Here is a 20,723-nt window from a genome sequence, read left to right as displayed (position 1 = left end):
TATGGCATTCTTTGAGATGTTACTTATAAATCAAAATTTAACGAGTGTGAATTCCAAAAACATCCCAAAACTTTTTTTTATTTGAAAATTTCGTTCCAATCCAACCTAATCCAATTAACGTGGCACATTCCAATCTAAACTTAGCTTGAGATGGTTTGTTTAGGGAATCCCAGCCCAACACTAGTTTGGGTTGAGTTGGGTTGGGTTAGAAAATGTGTAAGTAGGGTTGTATTAACATTTCCAATTCAACCCATCCAAATTGCAGTCCTAATTCTTTCACTATCCAGTAATAAAAGGTTGCATGCCCCTTTTTTTAATTACAAAAAAAAAATTTTGCAAGTGCCTTGATCAAGGACTTGAATAGTTGAATTAGTTAGTGATTCCATCCATCAAAATGTCAGAGAGGGAGAGAGAGTATGAATATAACACGCTGGGTTCTTGATAGTAGAATAAATAATCAGATGCAATTAAAACATAGCCTTGATTAGATTGCAATTATATGCCATTCTCTAAACAACTGGTTGTTTTGACCCTAGTGTGATTTTGATGATTACAAAGTCATTGAGGTCATATTGAAGTACTAATGTCATTAACTCAATTGATCAAGTACATAAACACTTAAGGAAGAAAAAAATGATACATTCTCGGTACATTCTTGATACACCCTACATATACGTTTAAAACAACTCTAAAGAGCTCATTTAAAGACAAATTTATTAGAAGAACCTGAGGAAAAACCTAAATTTCAGTTTGACAAAGTTAAGAGTCAAGTTACCTTATTAAAGGGTAATTCTGTCTTTTCCTCAGTTAAAGGGATGAAACTTTACTGTGCCAAGCATCCTAAATTACTTGCAATATCTTTTATTGGTTTCATGTGCAAAACTAACCTTAAGATGCAGAAAATCAGGATTAGAGTCGACCCCAGGATATTTGGAGCCGATTCTGGTACATATGGCACACCTTGGCACGCTTTGGCACAGACCTAAAGTCGACCTCAGAAAGTATAGAGCTGACTCTGGCACAATTTGGCATGATTGGCACAAGGTTCGAGTCAACCCCAGAAATTAGCACTATAGCTCGAGTCGATCCTAACAAGTTTCACAAGAAAACTGCTCTCTAAAATTTCCTGTCAGAGTCGATCCCAAGAAAGCTCGAGTCGACCCCAGGTTGTATCACAAGAAAATTGCTCTATAGAATTCTCTGTCAGAGCTTACTCGACTATAGCTCAAGTCAACCCTACTGTAGCTCGAGTCGACCCCAACCTGTATTAAGAAGAAAAGTGCTCTCTAGAATTTTCTGTCAGAGTCGATCCCAAGAAAGCTCGAGTCGACCCCAGCAATACTCGAATCGACCCCAGCAAAATCTGAGTCAACCCGAGCTCGACTGACAGCATAACGGCTAGTTCCGTAGAAGTACATTTTAAGACTCTAACAGCTATAAACGGCTAGTTTTTCCAATCCAATGCCTAGAAACTGGTTTTTGGGGATTGGAAAAGTATTTAAGAGCCACTATTTATCAGGAAAAACATCTTTTGTGAAATTCAAGCGAGCATTCAAGAGAAAAAGAAAATTCTAGAGAGCTTCATTCATTGCTTCATCTCAAAATTTAAAAAAAGATTGTTGAGCAGAATTCAAGTAACTTCAAGAGCTCTACCAACCCATTGAAGAGTGAAGCAATCTCAGCAAAGAAAAAAAGAGCATCCTCAAATCGATAACTATTCTCTTTTCTCTCTCTCTAGTGCAAACTTGTCTTATTTGCTCATTTAGGAGCTTTGTACTTTAACTCTCTTATTCCTTTGTAAGGTTTATTGGTAAGCCCATAAAACCAATGGTGTAGGTTTGTTGGTAAGGCCATAAAACCAACAGTTAGGTTTTGTTGGTGATCCCGTAAAACCAACTGTAGGGTTTTTGGATTGTGAGTCCGACAAAATAATCCAACTGTAATCCGAGGGGTTATAGTGAATTTCCAAGAAAACGATTGGGAAGTAGACGTAGGTGCTCTGGGGCGCACCGAACTACTATACGTGCTTGTGTTTGTATTGTGTTCATTTTGTGCCTCTTGCCTTATTCGTTTTATCATTATGTAATTGCTCTAGCTTGAATTCTAAAAGTAATTTAATTGCATTTAACTAGAGCTTAACTAATTTTGCTTCCACTGCACTTATACATTTTACATAGGCCAAATTATTCATCCATTTATAAATAAAATTTAAGATTCTAAAATTTAGAAAACCCAATTCATCCCCCCCCCCCCTCTTTGGGTTGTCATCTTGGGCAAGACTGGTAACTCCAATTTTTGTTGGAATATTTTTAGTCCAATCAAATATTGAAGTTGTTGACCACCATGATTTAAGCTTTTGTTGAAATTTTGATTAGATGGTTGTATAACATATTATAAGCTTATAAGAAGGAATAGCTTTCATCAATTTTCTTAAGTGCACTAATACCTACGCAATAAATCTACAAAGAATAGTAAATTGCCCTTTCTAACAACACCATTACTCTCCTAGAAAGTGAGACCTATTACTAGTACCAGTTAATGCAACTTAAAATATAACAGTTGATATCACGCAACTATTTACAGCATCATAGCATCAAAAGGAATAAAAGGAGGTAGCACTTTCTAACTTATGGAGATGAAAATATTGCCATATTTCTGGTTGCATGATTTGAATTCTATAAACTGGTTTTATAAGCGTTCCCTTAACTATTTTATATTCCCTTGTGAATCCACCTACAAGCTATACATTCTAGTTGCACCATTTTGATACCATCTTATTTTTTTTTTCTGAATCCAAAAAAATATCTGTAATCAAGAGACATGCCTTCATGCACCTTAGATTCATTTTAGAAAAGCCAAATTCTATTACTAATACAAATAGCAGTACTAAAATGACCCGTGTAGAAGAGGAGGCTTTGATATGCTACTTGCAATAATTGAATTTTTATTTGATAAATGAAAAAATCAATGTATGCTCGTAGAAGAAAAAAAACTTATTTGGGAAATGTTTCAAGCAAATGTGCATTCCCCACTCTCTTTTGGAACTCCTATAGAATTTGTTAACTATCTCGTATTATGGTATGGTGTAAATCCTCAACTTCGGATCTTCGTCTTTGAATATGAGCTCATTCTCTTTTATGTTAGTGTTCAAGAATCCATTCAAAAGGTTCACCCCACTTTATCAAAAAAAAAAGGTTCACCCCATGTGATGCCATGCTTATGGTTCTGCTTCCCTTTAATCTCTCCCAGTGTAAATAAGTTTTCCCTTTTTTTTTTTTAATTTTCAGTGGCTGCCAAAAAGAAATGATGTATTGATGTAGACTTCTGTCTGGGAGACCCTTTTCATTCAAACTACTATCTAAGCGCAGTACTGGATTTTCTCTCTGCTCAAGAAAACGAAGACATCACACTTGCTAAAATCTAGTCTTCACCTGCAAATGATTCTGAGACAACACAAAATGCTGTATAGTCTTTTTTCCAGCTAAAACATAGTTTGATTATGATTTAGTGGGTATTCCTCGCTAATGGCCACTAGGAGACAACCTAAACAAAAACCTTAGTGGGTTCTCATTAAGTATACCTTTAAGTAGTAGCTTTCATGCACGGTGTTGTAATTTAACGTCTAAATTACTCAACCATCTGTAATAACAAATGATGCTGGCCATTTATGCACAGTTTTGCCAGATACCTTTTGTTACCACTTCTTTCCGACCAATTCTACTAATCAAGAACATTCAGAGAAATATGAAAATATGTAGGCATAAAAGGAAACTGATGCCTATCTTTTTCCTCCCATGACCTCACCCACTTTTACATTCTTATCAGATATTATCTGTTGTCAGATTTATACTTATGATGGTTGTTAGATAGGCATAAATAGTCCTCAAATTCAACTAGAAGCCTCTTCACTCGTAAAATTATCATATACCGTTGTTTGTTTTATCACTAAAAACAGGTATTTTATTCACATGAATTACCTTGTGTTCTATTTTTTTAGAAAAGAACCAACCACTTCTTAGCATTAAATTAACATAACATTGCTAGGTCCTATGATTCCATTGGGGAGAAGAGGATTTTTCTTAACCTATTCAACTCGAATCTCTTGAAAGAAATTTAGACGAAGATTGAAGAAATACGAAGTAGGACTTAAGCCCTCTTTTCTTTTATTGATGATTTAAAATCTAGATACACAACCTCTATTTATAAAGGTGATGTCTGCTTTTGAACAATTCGGATCGGATTCCTCTTTTTAGTTCTAATACGACTCTTTTTCTTAAAATAGACATAACTAATAGAAATAAACTCGAAAAAACTAAAATTCTTCTTAAGGTAGATCTCAACTTCTACACCAACTCTATCTTTTATCGCTCCACCTGATTCTCCTCAAATTGAAAGATACACCTAGTCAAAAATCTTTACCCAAAAAGAAAACCATTTCATAATGCAAATGATAGAATTTGAGCTTGATCGTTAGAAGTGTCATCCCCTACATGGTGTAGCATCACATCGTAATTTTTGAGAAGTTACTAAATTTTTTTAAAAAAATTATCTCAATCGAACATCGTATGACTAAATTATGATCTCCAAAAATTTAACTTGCAACTTAGCTTCATGATGTGGTAGATCTTACTTTTGAACATATCCAGCACTACCCGTAGTGACCAAAATGGTTCATATCAAATTTAGGGATCCTCCTGAATCATCCTATAACCAAGAGAATTTTGTAAATAGATTGTGCAACAAACTTTTAATCTATACTTGCATCTGCAATGCATTAGAAGTGGTTTTTTGAAAGTGGTCACTGATCTCCTACACATGCATAGCCCATATAAAAGTAAGATAAAAAAGTAAGATGGGTAATACATTATTATGTGTCTTTGAATTGCAATTTTTCCACTTCTTTACTCCAACTCATTCAAAAAGAATAAGACTTGGAGCTATAGAGGTAACACATTGAAAGGTGTTGTGAATTACCGGCAAAACAGTAGAAGCCAAACTCTTCAATAAGAGAGACAAACGCAATACAACAGGCACCCAACAGCTTGCATCCTAGAAGTGGCAGAATCGACTTCAAGAATGCAGCATAATTTGCAAGCTTATATTTCCATTAGCAATTTTATTTCTCTATGAGCATACATTATTCTCAGCTCATTATTAGATCAGCTCCCATTGACATCTAATATCTCACTTATTTGTGTTCATAGCTCAAATAGCAGGTGCATGCTGCAATGGAAGCACACCACTAGCATAATGGTGTGGCCAAATAGTATGCGCACAGAGACTGAAAATCTGAAATTTTGTCCATAAACTGTCTTCCGAACAGTTGCTAAAAGTATACATAATTAGTTTTTGAATTTTTCCTTCTGTCATTAACAACAGATGTTTCAATTCAAGACAACGATTCTGAGAAGATGTCTTGGAAGAACATGTTGAGATCACCTCTGAAAGTGTCAAAAGCCAATAGTTTCGCCACCACATCCTGCAAACAGTTGAGAGCAATCAACATTCATCATATAGATGTAGCATGTGCTCATTATAACGGCCAGCTATTGGTTGTTAAAGTTATTAAAACCTCACCTTTTCTGGAAATAAAAAAAAATATTTGCTTAGTTTCTTCTCTTCTTTGAAAGAAACTTGATTGCATCAAATCATTAAAACTTTGAGAAAAAGAACAGAGAAAGAAATGTCAGTTCTTCAATCATATCCTAATGTTCACCTTGTATTGCTGGTCTTTAGCCAATAATTTCTGGCTGAGCAAGCGATCAATGGGCTTCTTAGACTTGAATGACTCCAAAATAAAGGCTGCTCTTTCAACAACCTCATCTGGTACTCCTAAATTGAGAACACCATTATCCCATTCTATTATCAGGAGAGCTAATTTTTTTTAAAAAAAATGATCTAACACTGCATTTAAAGTCTGGCAGAGTGAGACTAATGGAATACTTACATCTATATGTGCATGTGGATTGATCATTATAATTTGCTTTAAAAAAAAAGTATGTATGTATGTATACTTGTGTACATATACACAAATACATATAGGTTATGGGAGGTACTAGCTCAAAGTTTAGTGAAACAAAATTAGGGTTTTCCTGTATTTTCAAACTTATCGTTAAGCTTCAAAATTTTTCTTGTGGCTATTGATTTTTGATAATTCTTCCCCTCAGTTCATTTTTCATAGTTTGCAGAAGAAAACCAGAAAAAAAGGGTCTAAGAGTAATTGTGACAGTCAGAAACTGAAACTTTACGCCTTAACTGCTCCAGCCAAAGGTTATCCAGTAAATCAGCTCCAAAAATTTACTCTAGGAAAAGGTAGAAGCATTTGAAATATCTTTTGCAACAATACAACCAAGACTCTCTGCAAGCGTCTCTTTAAATATACCAGCAAGCCGTGCACAATGTAACCCTGCAAGATACATTATTTTCTTTTACTGGGAAAGAAAATAGAAAACCAGTGCACCTTAAAAGTTAGTATAAATAATAGGCCTACCATAGCTTGAAAGGGCATGACCAGGCACGAGCCTTAACAGCAGAAGTACAACTACATTAGTGACCCAATTGTACTAGAAAATTAACAGAGTAACTAGGGAAAAATGCAATATGTTAGAAGAGCTGAAACATGCCTATATAGAAAAACAATGTCTTCGTTGCTTGATAAATTGCTGTCAGGTCTCAACACGCTCATGGTGTAGAACTTGATATTTTCAGACTGTAATAGTTTTTATCTCATTACATATCAAAAGAAAATGGAGACCCGGACAAAAATGTAACTTAATCATTTATACCTGGGGTAAACAACTCTTGTTAAATATCTCCATCAAGTGTGTACATAACAGAACCTGCAAGGAGTCGAATACTTAGGTGCATTAGACTCAAAAATAACTAATTGAAGAGACCTGTTAATGAAGAGAAAAAAAATTAGGGAAGAGGGATCTTTTAACGATTTTGAGCCTGAATCCAAGCCAGATTAGGAATAATTTCTTCCCTTTTTTTTTCATTCTTCTCTTTTTTTTTATTTTTATGCTTAAAACAGATCGAATATTGGTAAAATCAGGGGAAATAATGCCAAAATTTTGCTGTACTCTTGGTAGGGTTCTACATCAATCCTAATTAAAATTAATTTTCTAGGTATTTTTGTAACTTGGAGAGAATATATAGGACATGACCCCTAATTCAGGGATGAAGCCAGGTACAAAATCATACTAGAAATAGGGCCCAATAATAAGGAAACATGCTCGAATTATTCAACTACAAATATAGAAACCCGACTAAATATTTGCTTGAATTATTCAACAATGCTTCTCTAGTAGATATTGCTTGTAAATCAGACAGAGAAAATTAGAAAGAGATACAAAGAGGTGCAACCATAAGCCCAAGATCAGGACAATAACCATAAGTCCACAATGATTTCATGCTGCAGAACAGCCAAATAAGCACAACAACTCTTCAAGATAAAATCCATATCAATGAAATAGAAAGGTCCTATAACAGATCAATGTCTATTTGTTTCTGCAATTAGATGCATAGGTGCATCCAGATAGTTCTTAGAGTAATTAATATCAATCATGTCTCAAGTACTATCTAAGTTTCCATTTTTTTCCAATTGAATGTGTCTTTTATTATATCACATAGTAATAGTACTAAAACAAGGTACAACAAGAACTTTAAATCATTCATGGGTGACATGAAATAAATCATCATTCCATGCATAATGAATTATAAGCTAACAAGACATAGACAGGCAAAAAGAAATGTGCTAGTATACATGCACATATCAACATTCAGCACAGACTTGGATGATTTCTGGTGCTTAGAATTGGAAACATGGCAAATAATTTTTATAATAAGAAACAAGTTTGCCAGGAATTTCATTCATATATGCACAAAACATGAGACCTTGACTTTCTGACTGCATTTGATGCATCAAGGAAAATGGAAACAAAAATATCCTCCATAACTGTGTCCTAGAAGGTAAAAATTGAATAACAATTTTTCCATTTGATGTTGTTTTAGTCTGCGATAAGTGTGCACATCATAATTTAAACATCCATAAATATTAAAGTAAGTTCAAAAACAAAAATAATAAAAAGATAAAAAAATAAAAAATGATTTACCAATACCAAACTACTATGCATATGCGTACTGTGTATCAGTACGCATGGTTCGATATGCTACGATAGCTGTACTAAAAAGGCGGGCCTTGGTTTGAAAAGAGTTCAGATAACCAAAATGTGGGAATAACCAAAGTAAAAAAAAAATGCTTCCTAAAATATTTGTATACTTATTTACTTAAGAATAAATATGTGAGAGGCAAGAAAAACAAATGATAGCAGAAACCACCACCTCTAGACAACATTTTCTTAAATTAGCTGCGAATAACTCATGAAATGATAAATCCATGAATAGTTTGAAAATAATTGAATAGTCCTTGATTGATTCATTTGTGGCAAATTATTTGGACAACATTATTACTATCACCATGCAAAGAGTGGTAGAATGACCAAATGCCCCTAAGTGGGTGAAGATCACTAATATGCTCCAACTACAGGCAAAGCATTACATTAGCCCTAAGCTAGCCGACTCTCCCTAAAAGCTTCTATCAATATATCACTAAATGGACTTCAACCTAGAGTAACACTTGATTATTCTTTATATGCAACTTTTCATTAAGTGGATTGTCAGTTTGTCACTACTCACTAGTATGTGTTTGTTCATGAATAACGAGTTTTATTAGCTACATGCCAGCTACTTGGTTGTCAGAATGAAGATTAAGAGGGCCTTAAATCAAGAAATTTATTTCAGCAACAAGAGGATTCAAATACATCTATGAGATACCCATTAGACATTTAACAAACTCTCACATGAGATCTTACATGATTAGTGGTATCAAACTGTCTCTCAAGAGACTGAGAGTTTCAAACACCAAAAGCAATGACTCTCTCTCTCTCCCTCATAAAACAGTTGGAATCCTGCATCCCAACTCACAAATCCCATGGCAAACCAAACACTTTACTAAGGAACTAAAAATTTGAAAACCAAAAACCCAGCCTTTCACCCTCTCTGATGCAAGTTGAGACTGCAAGGCTGGCAAAACCTGCAATAGATTGACCAAAGGATAGGGGAGGCCAAACCTGGAATAGATTGGCCAAAGGATCTAGAATAAAAGCTCAGGATGACGCTCACTAGGAGGTAAGGTCCGCCGAATCGATACCGGGACCCATACCGGTCGGCACCCGGTATGGTTCTGTATCGGTTTGGTACCGTACCGGCCCGGTATGAGAGGGTGTGCCCGTACGGTACCGGCACCGGCACACCCATTTTTTTTAGAGTTTTCAAAAATATTTAATTGGTAATCACTCTTTTTGAATTTTTTCAATGATTTTAAGTCTATTTTGATTTTTTTTTGATCTTTTCTTGATGTTTTTTGACGTTTCTTGATGTTTCTATGATCCCAGTTTAACCTAAATGATGCATTTTATTATTTTAAAATGAGACAAATTATAAAATATTAGTGAGATGTTGCATGCTATAAGGAACAACATAATATATCCTCAAAAGTAGTGACGTAAAAATTATAAAATAATACAATCAATTACATACATTTAAAGTATAATATACATACCAATATCTAAAATCGGGTCGAGTGGTGATGCCTCTCGTAGATATCCGGATTATCGGCATAGTTAGGAGGCACATCAGCCACCCCTCTAACCAAGTGGCGTTGTAGTTTTATACGTTTATCACATAAGAAACGCGCGTCGGGTTATAAGCACTCTCGGATCTCTCGCTGAAGCTCTTGCTGAGAAGTGTCCCCTGGCTGATAATACAACTGTAGCGGAGCCTATCCAAATATGTTGGCAGCAAAATCCGACCCATAAAATGTCTAGGCTGCGTAGGATAGTAGCCACCGGAAGATGCCTCAGATGCACCATATTCATATCCATATCCATATCCGTATCCGTATGAGTCATAGGTTGCCTATGGCTGCAGGTAATAGGATCCAGTAAATGACTCAGAATCTAATACATCTATGGATCCTACTCCACGTGCGAGGTCATCTGCAGTTGTATCGTGTCCTTCCGAATGACCTCAAGAAGCCCGTCTTCTATATGCAATTGTATCCTCACAGGCTCTACCAGATCGTGCACTGTGGTCCCTATCCTATGTAGCATGTATAAACTAGGACTTACCAGCGAATCGAAGATCACCTTGCGGCTGTGTCTCATAAACGACGGTCTCTTGTCCTCCACTCCCTTCTTGGCCAGCAGATCTATGACCACTAGAACTGCTGCTCCTGATCTCTGAATCTGAGTGTACTGACTGCTCCTTGACACTCTTCTTTGGGGCTGCAGGTGCATTTTGTTTTTTTTTTTTGGTGTGCTGGGCAACTGCCTTCTCACCCTTCGTGCCCCTCGCTACCTAGCTATGCTGGAAGGATGTACATCGCCCTCCTAACTGAGTCGACCAAGTAGCGTAATGGCCTCATCTAAGCATCTCTCGATCATATCTTTGAGAGAATATCTCGAACAAGGAGTCATGGTGATCGGCTCCCTTATGGTTGTGATTGATTAGCTGGAAGGATGTGTGGAATATTGCACTCAGCCCATTATCCTGCATTGACCCTAGCCTCGCTGTCTATGAAATTGGCCGGTCGTTGAGGCGATCTTCACTCATCAAGCTCCAGCTCCTGCTATTGGCCCACAAGCCATCTAACCATAGGATCATCCTCATCATCTACGAAAGCCCTATGGATCGAATCTGTGTACTTGAGCTCTACTTCCTCCTGAATGCATTTCAGCCTCAATCTCAGATTGTAGTGAACATATACAAGATCGTTGAGGCGCTTCTATGTCAAATAGTTTCTCTGCTTGCTGTGGATAAGGGCAAAGGTGGACTAATTACGCTCACAGCCACTTGAGAAGGCCGTCTGAAGGAGGATCCGAATAGCTAGCTGCTTAAAATTTTTCGTGGATAACCCAAAATGAATCCACCATTTAGATGCAAAAAATATTGAAAAAAAAAATATATAAGATAGTGCCATATTAGTAACCATCTAATGCCAAATAAATGTCCTCCTGATGTGTAACATACCTAGATTCGTACTTTTCTTATTTACGACAATTGCCGAGACTCCAAAGCTGTCGCTGTCCTCTCTAATATTCTGGTCTGTAAAAAAGAACTGTGTTCTACTATGTTAACAATAGAAGATACCGGTTAACTTATCTCTTCTAGACATAGGGCCGCAACTTCTGGATCAGGCTCCATTTTGTAAATTGTTAACCCCATGGTTTCAACGGTTTACTATTTGATTTTGATGATAACAAACAAATGAATTTAGTTCATTATTATGATTATAGCAAACGAATGAAAATTAGGAATTAAGATTTCTTTTGAAAGCAGATGCTGGAATTCTGAACGTGTATTAGTATTTTCGGCATAACGTTTTATTGGAATATAATATTAATGCAATTCTTATTGATCTGGAAAGAAAACTTATTTACCTAAAACTTTTATATTCAATATATTTTCAAATTTGAATGTTAGCTATGAGTAATAGGGTCTACAATCTATCTATCCATAGCTATAATTCAAGCTGACATATGTTTCTTCTTTTAGCTGTAACTTTTCAACCAAATGTCCTTTTGAGATGATTCTTATCAGGTTGGAAAGATAACTTAAAGGGATACAACTTTGTCTCTAGCCATTAAGTCAAATTCAGCCTTTTGATTTGTCAAAAAGCTGCTGCAAAGTAAAAAATCAAATCTAACGCGAATCTGCCTACATTAAATGTGTTGAAAAAGGGTTTTCAAAGCTTCAAATTGTTTCAAATGAGAAAATGGCTTCTCAAGCCTATAAAAGGAGGTTCATACCTTATATTGCAGCAAGAGAGCTCCATAGAGTTTGAAAGAAAAATCAAGAGAGAGCATTCTAGTTCAGCCTATATTGGAGAAGAAGAGAAGATTTTAATTCGTCAAGCTTCCTTCCTCTCTTCTTTCTTTCTTTGTGAGCTTCATTTGTAAATTCAACTCCTTGGGAGTTATTACACACCTTGGGTGTCTCACATATTTGTTGTGAGAAGGTGAGAGAGCCTTCGTGGTTTTATGAGTGAGGGATCGAGTAGATCTCTTGGAAGAAGTCGGTGGACTTCTAGACTCAAAACAAAGTAGCTTTGAAGGGAAGAGATTTTTGTGTAAAGGTTACTAGCACCTTGGAAGCTAGTGCATAGTGAATATCAAGAGAGGTCTTTGAGTAGTGGAGTAGGCATTGGCCGAACCACTTTAAATTTCGGTGTCTTATTCTTCTCTATTTTTTTTGCTTATCTTGCTTTAAGTTTATCATAGCATACTCAAATACATAAGATTTCACCTCTTGCATTCTAGTTTTCAATTTGCATAAAGCTTCAAATTCTTCATTATTTTTGCAATTTGCATACATTTACATACTTGATTTTTATCTTTATTTTTTTTTTGTTTATAACTCAATTCACCCCCCCCTCTTGGGTTGCCTAGTTGGGCCAACATAAATGACATTACACAGACCGACTAGAAGTTCATTATCCATATCAATTCCAGCTGTGTTGTACTGAAACCAAGGGTTCAGAACTTTAGATAGTATGTTGCACTTAGAGTTCGTTATTGTCTTAGTAAAATTATACAAGTACAAGAGTAGTCTAATTTTCAATGTTCTTTCTTACCTGCTAGATGCAAGTCTCTACCCATCTGGTAGTCTCACCGTTGCTTAATGATACCGATCTACTCCTAGGCATGGGCTGGAACTGCCTCCCTAATCTGAGTCTTTGCCTTCTCCATTGCGTGATACAGAAAGCCCATCTGGGGGTATCTCTTTCTGTCCATGGTCCGAAGCACTTCATATAATGGTTTGATAACTTTCACTATCGCATTGGCCCGCTGCCAGAATGTACGTCTCGTCACCAAATCCTTGACACAGCTCCCTTCAGTGTCGGCCCTCGTATATCTACTTTCCTACCACTCGAGACTGACAAACATATGATGTAGGGCTTCTTTCTTCTTAGAAGGCTATCAAGTGCAATGTAGTTGGTAGTAAACTGTGTGACTCCTGATCTTAAGATCTCTTTTCCTGCATACCTCCTCATCAGTGAAAGTACCCATGTATGGTTATAAATATACTTGATGATGGTTTGGACTATCTCCATTGTCTGCTGTACCCTACGAATTTTTGCAATGTCCATCAACATGAGGTCGATACAATGTGCAGCACATGGGATTCAGAAAATATGTAGTCGCCGCTCCATCAAAATCTCCCCAATAGCCTTATATTACGGCCCATTATCAATGATGACTTGCACGACATTTTCCTCCTATCTGATCAATCAGCTCCTCCATCAGTTTGAGGATATGCGCGGTGTCGTGCACCTGAATAGAAGTATCAACCGACTTGTAGAAGAAAGTCTTCGTATCACAGTATATCAGAAAGTTGATGGTGCTCCGCTTGGTAGGATCGGTCCAACCATCACACATCACAATAAGGATCGCCGAACCGGTACCGGTAGGCATATTGGTCGACCACGGAACCAGTTCGGTATCGGTTCGAACTGGTACCAAACCGGTTGTCTTAATACAGCACACCGTTGTGGCATTTAATGCCATAGAGCCTGTGGCGCGTTGTGGCACCAAAGTCAGTGCGAACTACTTCGCACCGATTTCTAGCCATACCAGACGGAACAGGACAGTTCCATCTGGTATGCATCTAATACCGACCGGTTCAGGTCGGTTCTGGCTCAGTACCACTGGATTTCGGCCCCATAGGGGCCCAAATCATTTTTTAATGCCGAACCGGACCAGTCAGAGACCAAACCGGGCCGATTTAGCATTTTTTGCATCACAGTCAATCCATATGTGGGCCACTTGCTTTTGTAGGAGGCAATCCATTTCTCTCACTCCTTGTTACTGTCTAGAAGCTCATCGTAGATGTCCTTCGGGCTTAAAGAATCTACACCGGGACCGGCAGCCTGTATGGCAAAAATGGCAGAATTGTAGTACGTATTGTCTGACACATTCACTAGAATGTGGTTGAAACGAAACTAAGATTCACTAACTTGTTACATATCCTTCTTCTTATCCTTCTTCAGCATTGAGTCAACCCTCCACTGCTTCGAATCTCTGATGGAGAAGCATGTGGATCTAAATCATAGATTGCAGTTGCTAGTGGAATCTCTCTGGATGGCTTATTTTTGCTACCAAAATCCCCCAACATAGATGCAATCCGGCCACCACCTCTGCTGATGGCCTTTTTGACTGAAGTGGTCCTTCTGAACACTAGATCTGCCATGCTGCTCGCAGATTCGGAGCCCGACTCGTAGTATGAGGGCCTAAATTGAGCCATATGCCTAGCCACCTCATTCTGCTATCACTGATCATCCAGGTTCGTCTGCATAGCAACCTGGATCTGTATCTTCTCGTCATCTAAAGCGGACACCTCCTCTGACTCTCTGGAGTGATAGGAAGATGGCTTTGCCACTCGGCAGTCCACCTCTGCCTTCTTCTTGAAAATCCTCCTTCATTACTTTAAAATCAGTGAAGTGCTTCTTCATCAGCCGCTGAACCTTCCATGGGCATTTCCGGCACATAGATACGTTAGGGTAACCATGTTGAAGCAGTACTTAGCTGGTGGTAGCTGGTCCGGATAACTACCAGCTAAGTGTTGCTTCAACATAGTTACCCTTCCTTTCTTGAACTCTGCGTTGTACCAGTTGCACTTCCAATGGTGCAGGCCTAAGAGCATTTGCCCATGATTCCAACCAAAGTCACACTTTGGCTCCTTTTTTCTTCATGGTTCCATTCCTGCAGGTTTATCAACCACCTCAGTTTATCAATTATTTAAAAATAACAAAATTTCGTTACGACGGAGATAATTTTTTACCTCAAAAAATACATCTGATTTATCTAAAATACATAATACTAATTTTTCATATTATTTATTTATTTATATATATTTTTAAATTTAAAAATATGTTTAAATTTTATATATTCAAAAAAATATATTCCTAGCTCAAAGTTCCGATTCTAGCCGGTTCGGGGCTAAAACTAAATAAACAAGGCAAACTGACCCAATTTCGCTTTAGGTTGGCTCAGTATTGCCCGAACCGGACGGTTCGGCTCGGTTCGGTAGACCATGCTAGGAGGTGAACGATGCCACTCAACATTGCTAATTGCGAATGCCACTTAACGTGACCAAGCCAAGTGCTTGATTTGCAGGAGGATTCACTCACTCTAGAAGCAAGAATACATGCTAAGAATAATTTGCAGGAACCTCAAAAAAATCCCCTTCATATTTCTTAAATAATTTGGAAATTCGAAAGCTTTCCAATAGCATATAACACTACACATAAAACTCCGAGAATAGGTTTGGCCAGAACAAATTCCACTTTAATAGCAACCTTCAGTAGGCAAAACTGGCTCTGATACCAGCTTGGTGCAAGCCTAGCTTGCAAAGGTGTCCAAACCTAAAATAGATTGGCCAAAGGATCTTTTGGAGTTCTAGTAAATTATTCTCAGTGAGTCTTCTTGCTTTTGGAGTAAGCGGTTCCTCCTACAGGTCAAGCACTTGATCCATCCACAATTAGAGTGATCAAGTGCCATACGTTGCCTCTCGGTGAGTAGCATCCCAAGGTTATTCTCTATCCTTTGGCCATTCTATTTTAGGTTTTCCCACCCTTGCAAGCTCAGCCTGCACTCTCTCTCTATATACATGAAAAATAAAAAAAATTTGGCATCCCAACCCACAAATCATATCTCAATCTACTCTCCCTCTTTTCAATTTAATGATAGCCATCCATATGTTCTCTTATGTGGTAACCTGTCTCCACAGATACTCGCACACCGAACACCAAAAGTTATTGTCACTCACATGCACCGCAAGTGCCAAGTAAAATTAATATAAGATTCTGATGGGATCCAAAATTAACAAGTGAGAAATGCTTATAGAGTTTTTTTCCCAATAGTGATATTATCAAGTATATTTGTACAGATTAGAAAGAAAATTGGCTTAAAAAGCTATGTTGAGACAACCATGCATGACATTTGCAAATAATAGTATACTTGCAACAAAAAATTAACAAAGATCTGGTTGTGTCTTATCTAACCTTTGGAGGACAATCATAGTTTGCAAAATGATCTATAGCTCCTCCAAGCAGACCAATGCCATCTACATATTTTTTAATTGATAAAGAAAGCCCATCATGCTTATGCTTCTTAAAATGGTTATAACATAGCTACCAAAAAATAAATTGTATACAATCTAATGGCCTCACCTTTTGTCAGTGTACCCTTACCAAATTCATCCAACAAGCACAAGGACCGTGATGTTGCTTGCCTACAAAGATCATCATTGACCAATAAAAATTCAGAAGATGATATATAAATGACTTGGACATAAATAATATGACAAATACCTAAGCATCATTCCCACTTGATGAAGGTCAATCATAAAAGTTGATTGTCTAGTTGTCATGGGTTTGCTTCCCATAGCACAAAATATCCTATCAAATTAACATATTGTCATCAATCAAAGCCCTCGTGAATGACTATGTTTACATTTATCATATCAAACCTATCAGTCATTCCAACAACAGCAGCATCAGCTGGTACAAAGCTTCCAACATGAGAAAGAAAAACCACCAAAGCCACCTGAAACATAAGTTGTCCATAAGGTTATAAATTAAACATTTCATGATCTGTTCTAGTAGCATATTTTCCTTAATATTGTATATTCAAGTTATGAATACAAAAAAACTTGCATGCCATGTTCTGAAACATGTTATGTGATTAACTCATTTTGTCATGTTCCAAACATGTAAAAAAATAGAGAGAATTTAGTCTTAGAAACACTAAAATAATAGATTAAAATCTCATCTTACTGAACTTTTCAACACTGACAAATGACTATATAAAGGAGGATGGCTGCAACCAGCACGAAATCTAGTGCTTATGAAGCCTACTTTGAATTTATAGCTTGTATGAACGGCATCTCATATTTTGTAACAGCCGCTCTTACGGACTTCAAAATTCGTTCATTAAGCTTTCATGTTCAATTATAGATGATAAGACAGGCATGTTTCAGTTTCTTTCATGTTTAATATTTTTCCCAAGAAAATTATTGCCATGAAAGGTAAGTTTAATTATGCGTAGGTGTTGAATATGATGCACAATATGGTCTTCCTAGATATTAATAATCAAAGAATTGTACTCATATTCACCAAGCCCGCTGATCATCCAAAGGCACTTGTAACAGCCCATTAGTGCTAAATGGCTGGTCCCTTCATATGGACATCTAGGTCATTCCATGTTCAAGATGGGACACACTAAACCTATGCAATAAAAAGATAATGTGCATGACCTTGATTACCAGATCCTGCAACCAATTTACTTAATTCATCTCTTTTCTTCATCATTCTCTTTTCTTCTTATTCTCTTTGGTAGCATTTGGTTGCAGAATAAATTGTGGGAATAAGGGAAAGTTATCTAGGTATTGTAGAAGGGATGGACTTATTCCACAGGATAAGGGTTTGTTGGCATTTGGTTGGAGGAATGAATGCAAGGGATAAGGGTAGGGAATAATGTGTACTTAATGTGCACTGGATTCGTCAAGAATTCCTTACTATTGCATGGGAAAAGATTCATTTTAGAAGCTTTTTTCCCTTCCAATATTTTTCTATTGGAGCTTCCCTCATTCCTTTTATCGAGCATAATGATGCGAATCGGGCTTTAATGAGTTCTAATATGCAGCGCCAAGCAGTTCCGCTTTCTCGGTCCGAGAAGTGCATTGTTGGGACTGGGCTGGAACGCCAAACGGCTCTAGATTCGGGGGTTTCAGCTATAGCCGAACACGAGGGAAAGATCATTTATACTGATCCTCACAAAATCATTTTATCAAGTAATGGGGACACTATAAGTATTCCATTAGTGATGTATCAACGTTCCAACAAAAATACTTGTATGCATCAAAAACCTCAGGTTCGGCGGGGTAAATACATTAAAAAGGGACAAATTTTAGCGGACGGTGCGGCTACAGTTGGTGGGGAACTCGCTTTAGGAAAAAACATATTAGTAGCTTATATGCCATGATTTGGATTTCAACACAAGTACAAAATTGTTCTCTCTCTATTTTACGTATTTAGAGAGTGGATAATGACAAAAGAATAATCAGGGGTAATATGGTAATTAGGAAGAATAAGTTTCTGCCCAATTCTGTGGAATTAGCTATTCGCAACAGGGCCACCTAAGCAAAATAAAAGACAGGGCCAGAAGGCCCAGAACAGTCTTATAAGTTATAACGTAAGTGGGAGGGGTATCCCCTGGGATAGTGTAAGTGGGAACAAGCCTATTCACAGTTCCCCAACGTTGATTGGCAGAATAAGCGGTGAAGTGGGGAGATATCCCTCACCTATTCTCCAACCAAACAAGACCCTAGGTGTCAATCTCTTTCAGGGAGGACATTAGTGTTGATTCTGTATGCTGTAGGATTGTGGGTTTCTTTGTCAAGGTGACTTCAGCCTTCACGCCCTTTGATAATGCTATTATGACACAGGAACAAAATCAAATCATTACATAATCTAAAGGTCAACCACACTACAAGTCTAACTTGTTATTCCTTTCTTTAGTGCTTTCTTGGGATTGGTCCAAGTCAAGCATCAATGTCCCATAGAAACATTTCTTGTAGGCGGTAATATAGGGAAACATGCCAATTTGTGCTGCTTCAATCTGTTGACCCCTCACCCTCCTTCCCCTTGGAGGAATATTGTTGCATCTCCAATGGTGATTGCCACTTACTATCTCACCATGCTACCACTCATTCTCACTTTTCTTACTATTCGGATTCATTGTTGACCACCTAACCCTGAAATCTTTAAAACTACTCATTGTCAAACCATAAAATAGTTGCATCGATTATCTCTGTACATCTACGAATTATCCATGATTTTCATGGGTTACAAAACCCCTCAAATTGCTAGTTTCCTTAAAAATTATTTCTGAGCAATATTTATCCAATTCTAAATTTTCATTGCATTAATATTTTTATATTAAATTTCCAAAAAATATGTACAAATTACATAACTATTAGAAAAATATGATACATGATCCAACAATTATCTGAAATATCTTTACATGCCACCAAAATTTCATAAAATTTTGAATTAATAATATTTTAAATTATTTTTTAACAAAAAATTAATTAAAATAAATACTTAAAAAATAAATTTTAATTATGGTTAATGTAGCCTCTGGCAGGAGGTACTACATATTTTTCAGCCCATGGTAAACACTAATAGCTTAATTAATCTACGAATTACTATAAAATTAGGATTTTATTTGAGAAACAATTGTGATAAAAAAGACAATAGATAGCATCCTAGACCCCGAGTATAATACTAATTTTTGGAATCTAACATTTTTATTTTTAAAAATTTTCTATCCAAAAAGATATTTTAAAATTTTCTCCATATTTTTTAATTTTTACCCATTTATGGTATCTAAGATATACCTTGGTGAACTGAGGATCTACCCTCTCTACTTACCCTTTCATTCTCTCCCTCTCTTTCTGCTCTTTTTTTCTCGCTTTCTCCTCTTCTCACATCGCTGGGGGGTGAAACAGAGGGAGAAAAGGGTGTGATGACCTTTTCTCCATCAAATATTAAGGGGGAGGTGCTGGTCGGGCTTGAATCAGTCGCTTACCAGCTAAACCTTCCGGACTTGCTCAATTTCGACCAGGTCGGCCCGGTAAGGACCGTTACGTACTAGTTCGAGTCCTATTTCATAACAAGATAACGGAACATTCCGATTCGTGGTCAATACGGTATGATACCAAGTTACCAACCAAAGGTTTGGTACGATATTACATACCGTGATCGATATATTAGATCATAGCATAGCACCTATTATTTTCTTCTGAGTATCTTTTGAAGTTTTTTTATTATTTTTGTTAAATTATGCAATAATACTGATCTAAAATTGGTAAGGTCACAACTGCTGCAACATTTTGTTCCGACCAATTGTTGCCCAACTTCGCTTAGAAGCAAAGCCAGCAACAACACACGTATCCTACTAAGGCCATCCTTGTTCACACCGAAATCTACAGCTTCTTTGCTGCAACTGACCAGCTTATCCATCATCCCTTAGGATAATACTACCACTACGATCACTACTGGGTACAAAATTCCATAAGTATCTAGCCCATGTTGAAGCTCGACTCGGAAGCTGCTACAGCAGTAGATGTCACTCTAGCCCTCCTATTCCCATTTCTCAAATAAGAACTTACACGAATCATGGTGACACCTTTATTTTATCTATTCCTTCTCTTCTTAGCTTAATCTTGCTCTGGATATTTTCCTGTTAACTAGCTTATTTATCATGACTTGCTGAATCTATCAACTCTTTATATATGTCAGATTATCAAACTGTATATGCATTTTTAATTTGAGAAGCAGTTTGCATATCATACTTTTTTCTTGCTCTACTCAAACTTCTATACACATAACCCTCTTTTTTACAATGCAACAACATCATGTCATGGACAAAACAAATATATGGAATAGGATTTTTTGCTGTTATTATAGAAAAATGAACTATGGAGCAAAAAAAAAAAAACTGAAGTTCAAGATTACTATAATATTAAGGAGATAGCATGCATGGATAAGAAACAAGATACGCAAAAATAAGTTTTTTATCAAAGATTAATTAAAGGTT

General features: G+C 36.8%; 1 protein-coding gene across 4 annotated transcripts in view; it reads right to left on the bottom strand.

Annotated features, from left to right (window-relative positions):
* Positions 1–4,485: 4,485 nt before the first annotated feature.
* Positions 4,486–20,723, bottom strand: part of LOC103697535 (DNA mismatch repair protein MSH5) — a 35,663-nt gene continuing 19,425 nt past the window's right edge. The window contains exons 25-34 of one of the 4 annotated variants that reach the window (XM_039129306.1): positions 16,591–16,667; positions 16,433–16,519; positions 16,292–16,353; positions 16,124–16,185; positions 6,786–6,839; positions 6,624–6,709; positions 6,491–6,522; positions 6,383–6,406; positions 5,717–5,832; positions 5,292–5,479 (exon numbers count right to left, since the gene is read on the bottom strand). In XM_039129306.1, coding sequence (XP_038985234.1) covers positions 5,390–5,479; positions 5,717–5,832; positions 6,383–6,406; positions 6,491–6,522; positions 6,624–6,709; positions 6,786–6,839; positions 16,124–16,185; positions 16,292–16,353; positions 16,433–16,519; positions 16,591–16,667 — 690 coding nt within the window. In that variant the 3' untranslated portion in view covers positions 5,292–5,389. Of the gene's footprint in view, positions 5,480–5,716; positions 5,833–6,256; positions 6,407–6,490; positions 6,523–6,623; positions 6,710–6,785; positions 6,840–16,123; positions 16,186–16,291; positions 16,354–16,432; positions 16,520–16,590; positions 16,668–20,723 lie in introns of those variants that run through there. The other 3 variants (XM_039129308.1, XM_039129307.1, XM_039129309.1) reach the window with 3 other exon arrangements.

The sequence above is a fragment of the Phoenix dactylifera genome, chromosome 8, assembly GCF_009389715.1.
Source record: "Phoenix dactylifera cultivar Barhee BC4 chromosome 8, palm_55x_up_171113_PBpolish2nd_filt_p, whole genome shotgun sequence".
NCBI lineage: Eukaryota > Viridiplantae > Streptophyta > Magnoliopsida > Arecales > Arecaceae > Phoenix > Phoenix dactylifera.
This window is presented reverse-complemented; position numbering and strand designations above follow the sequence as displayed.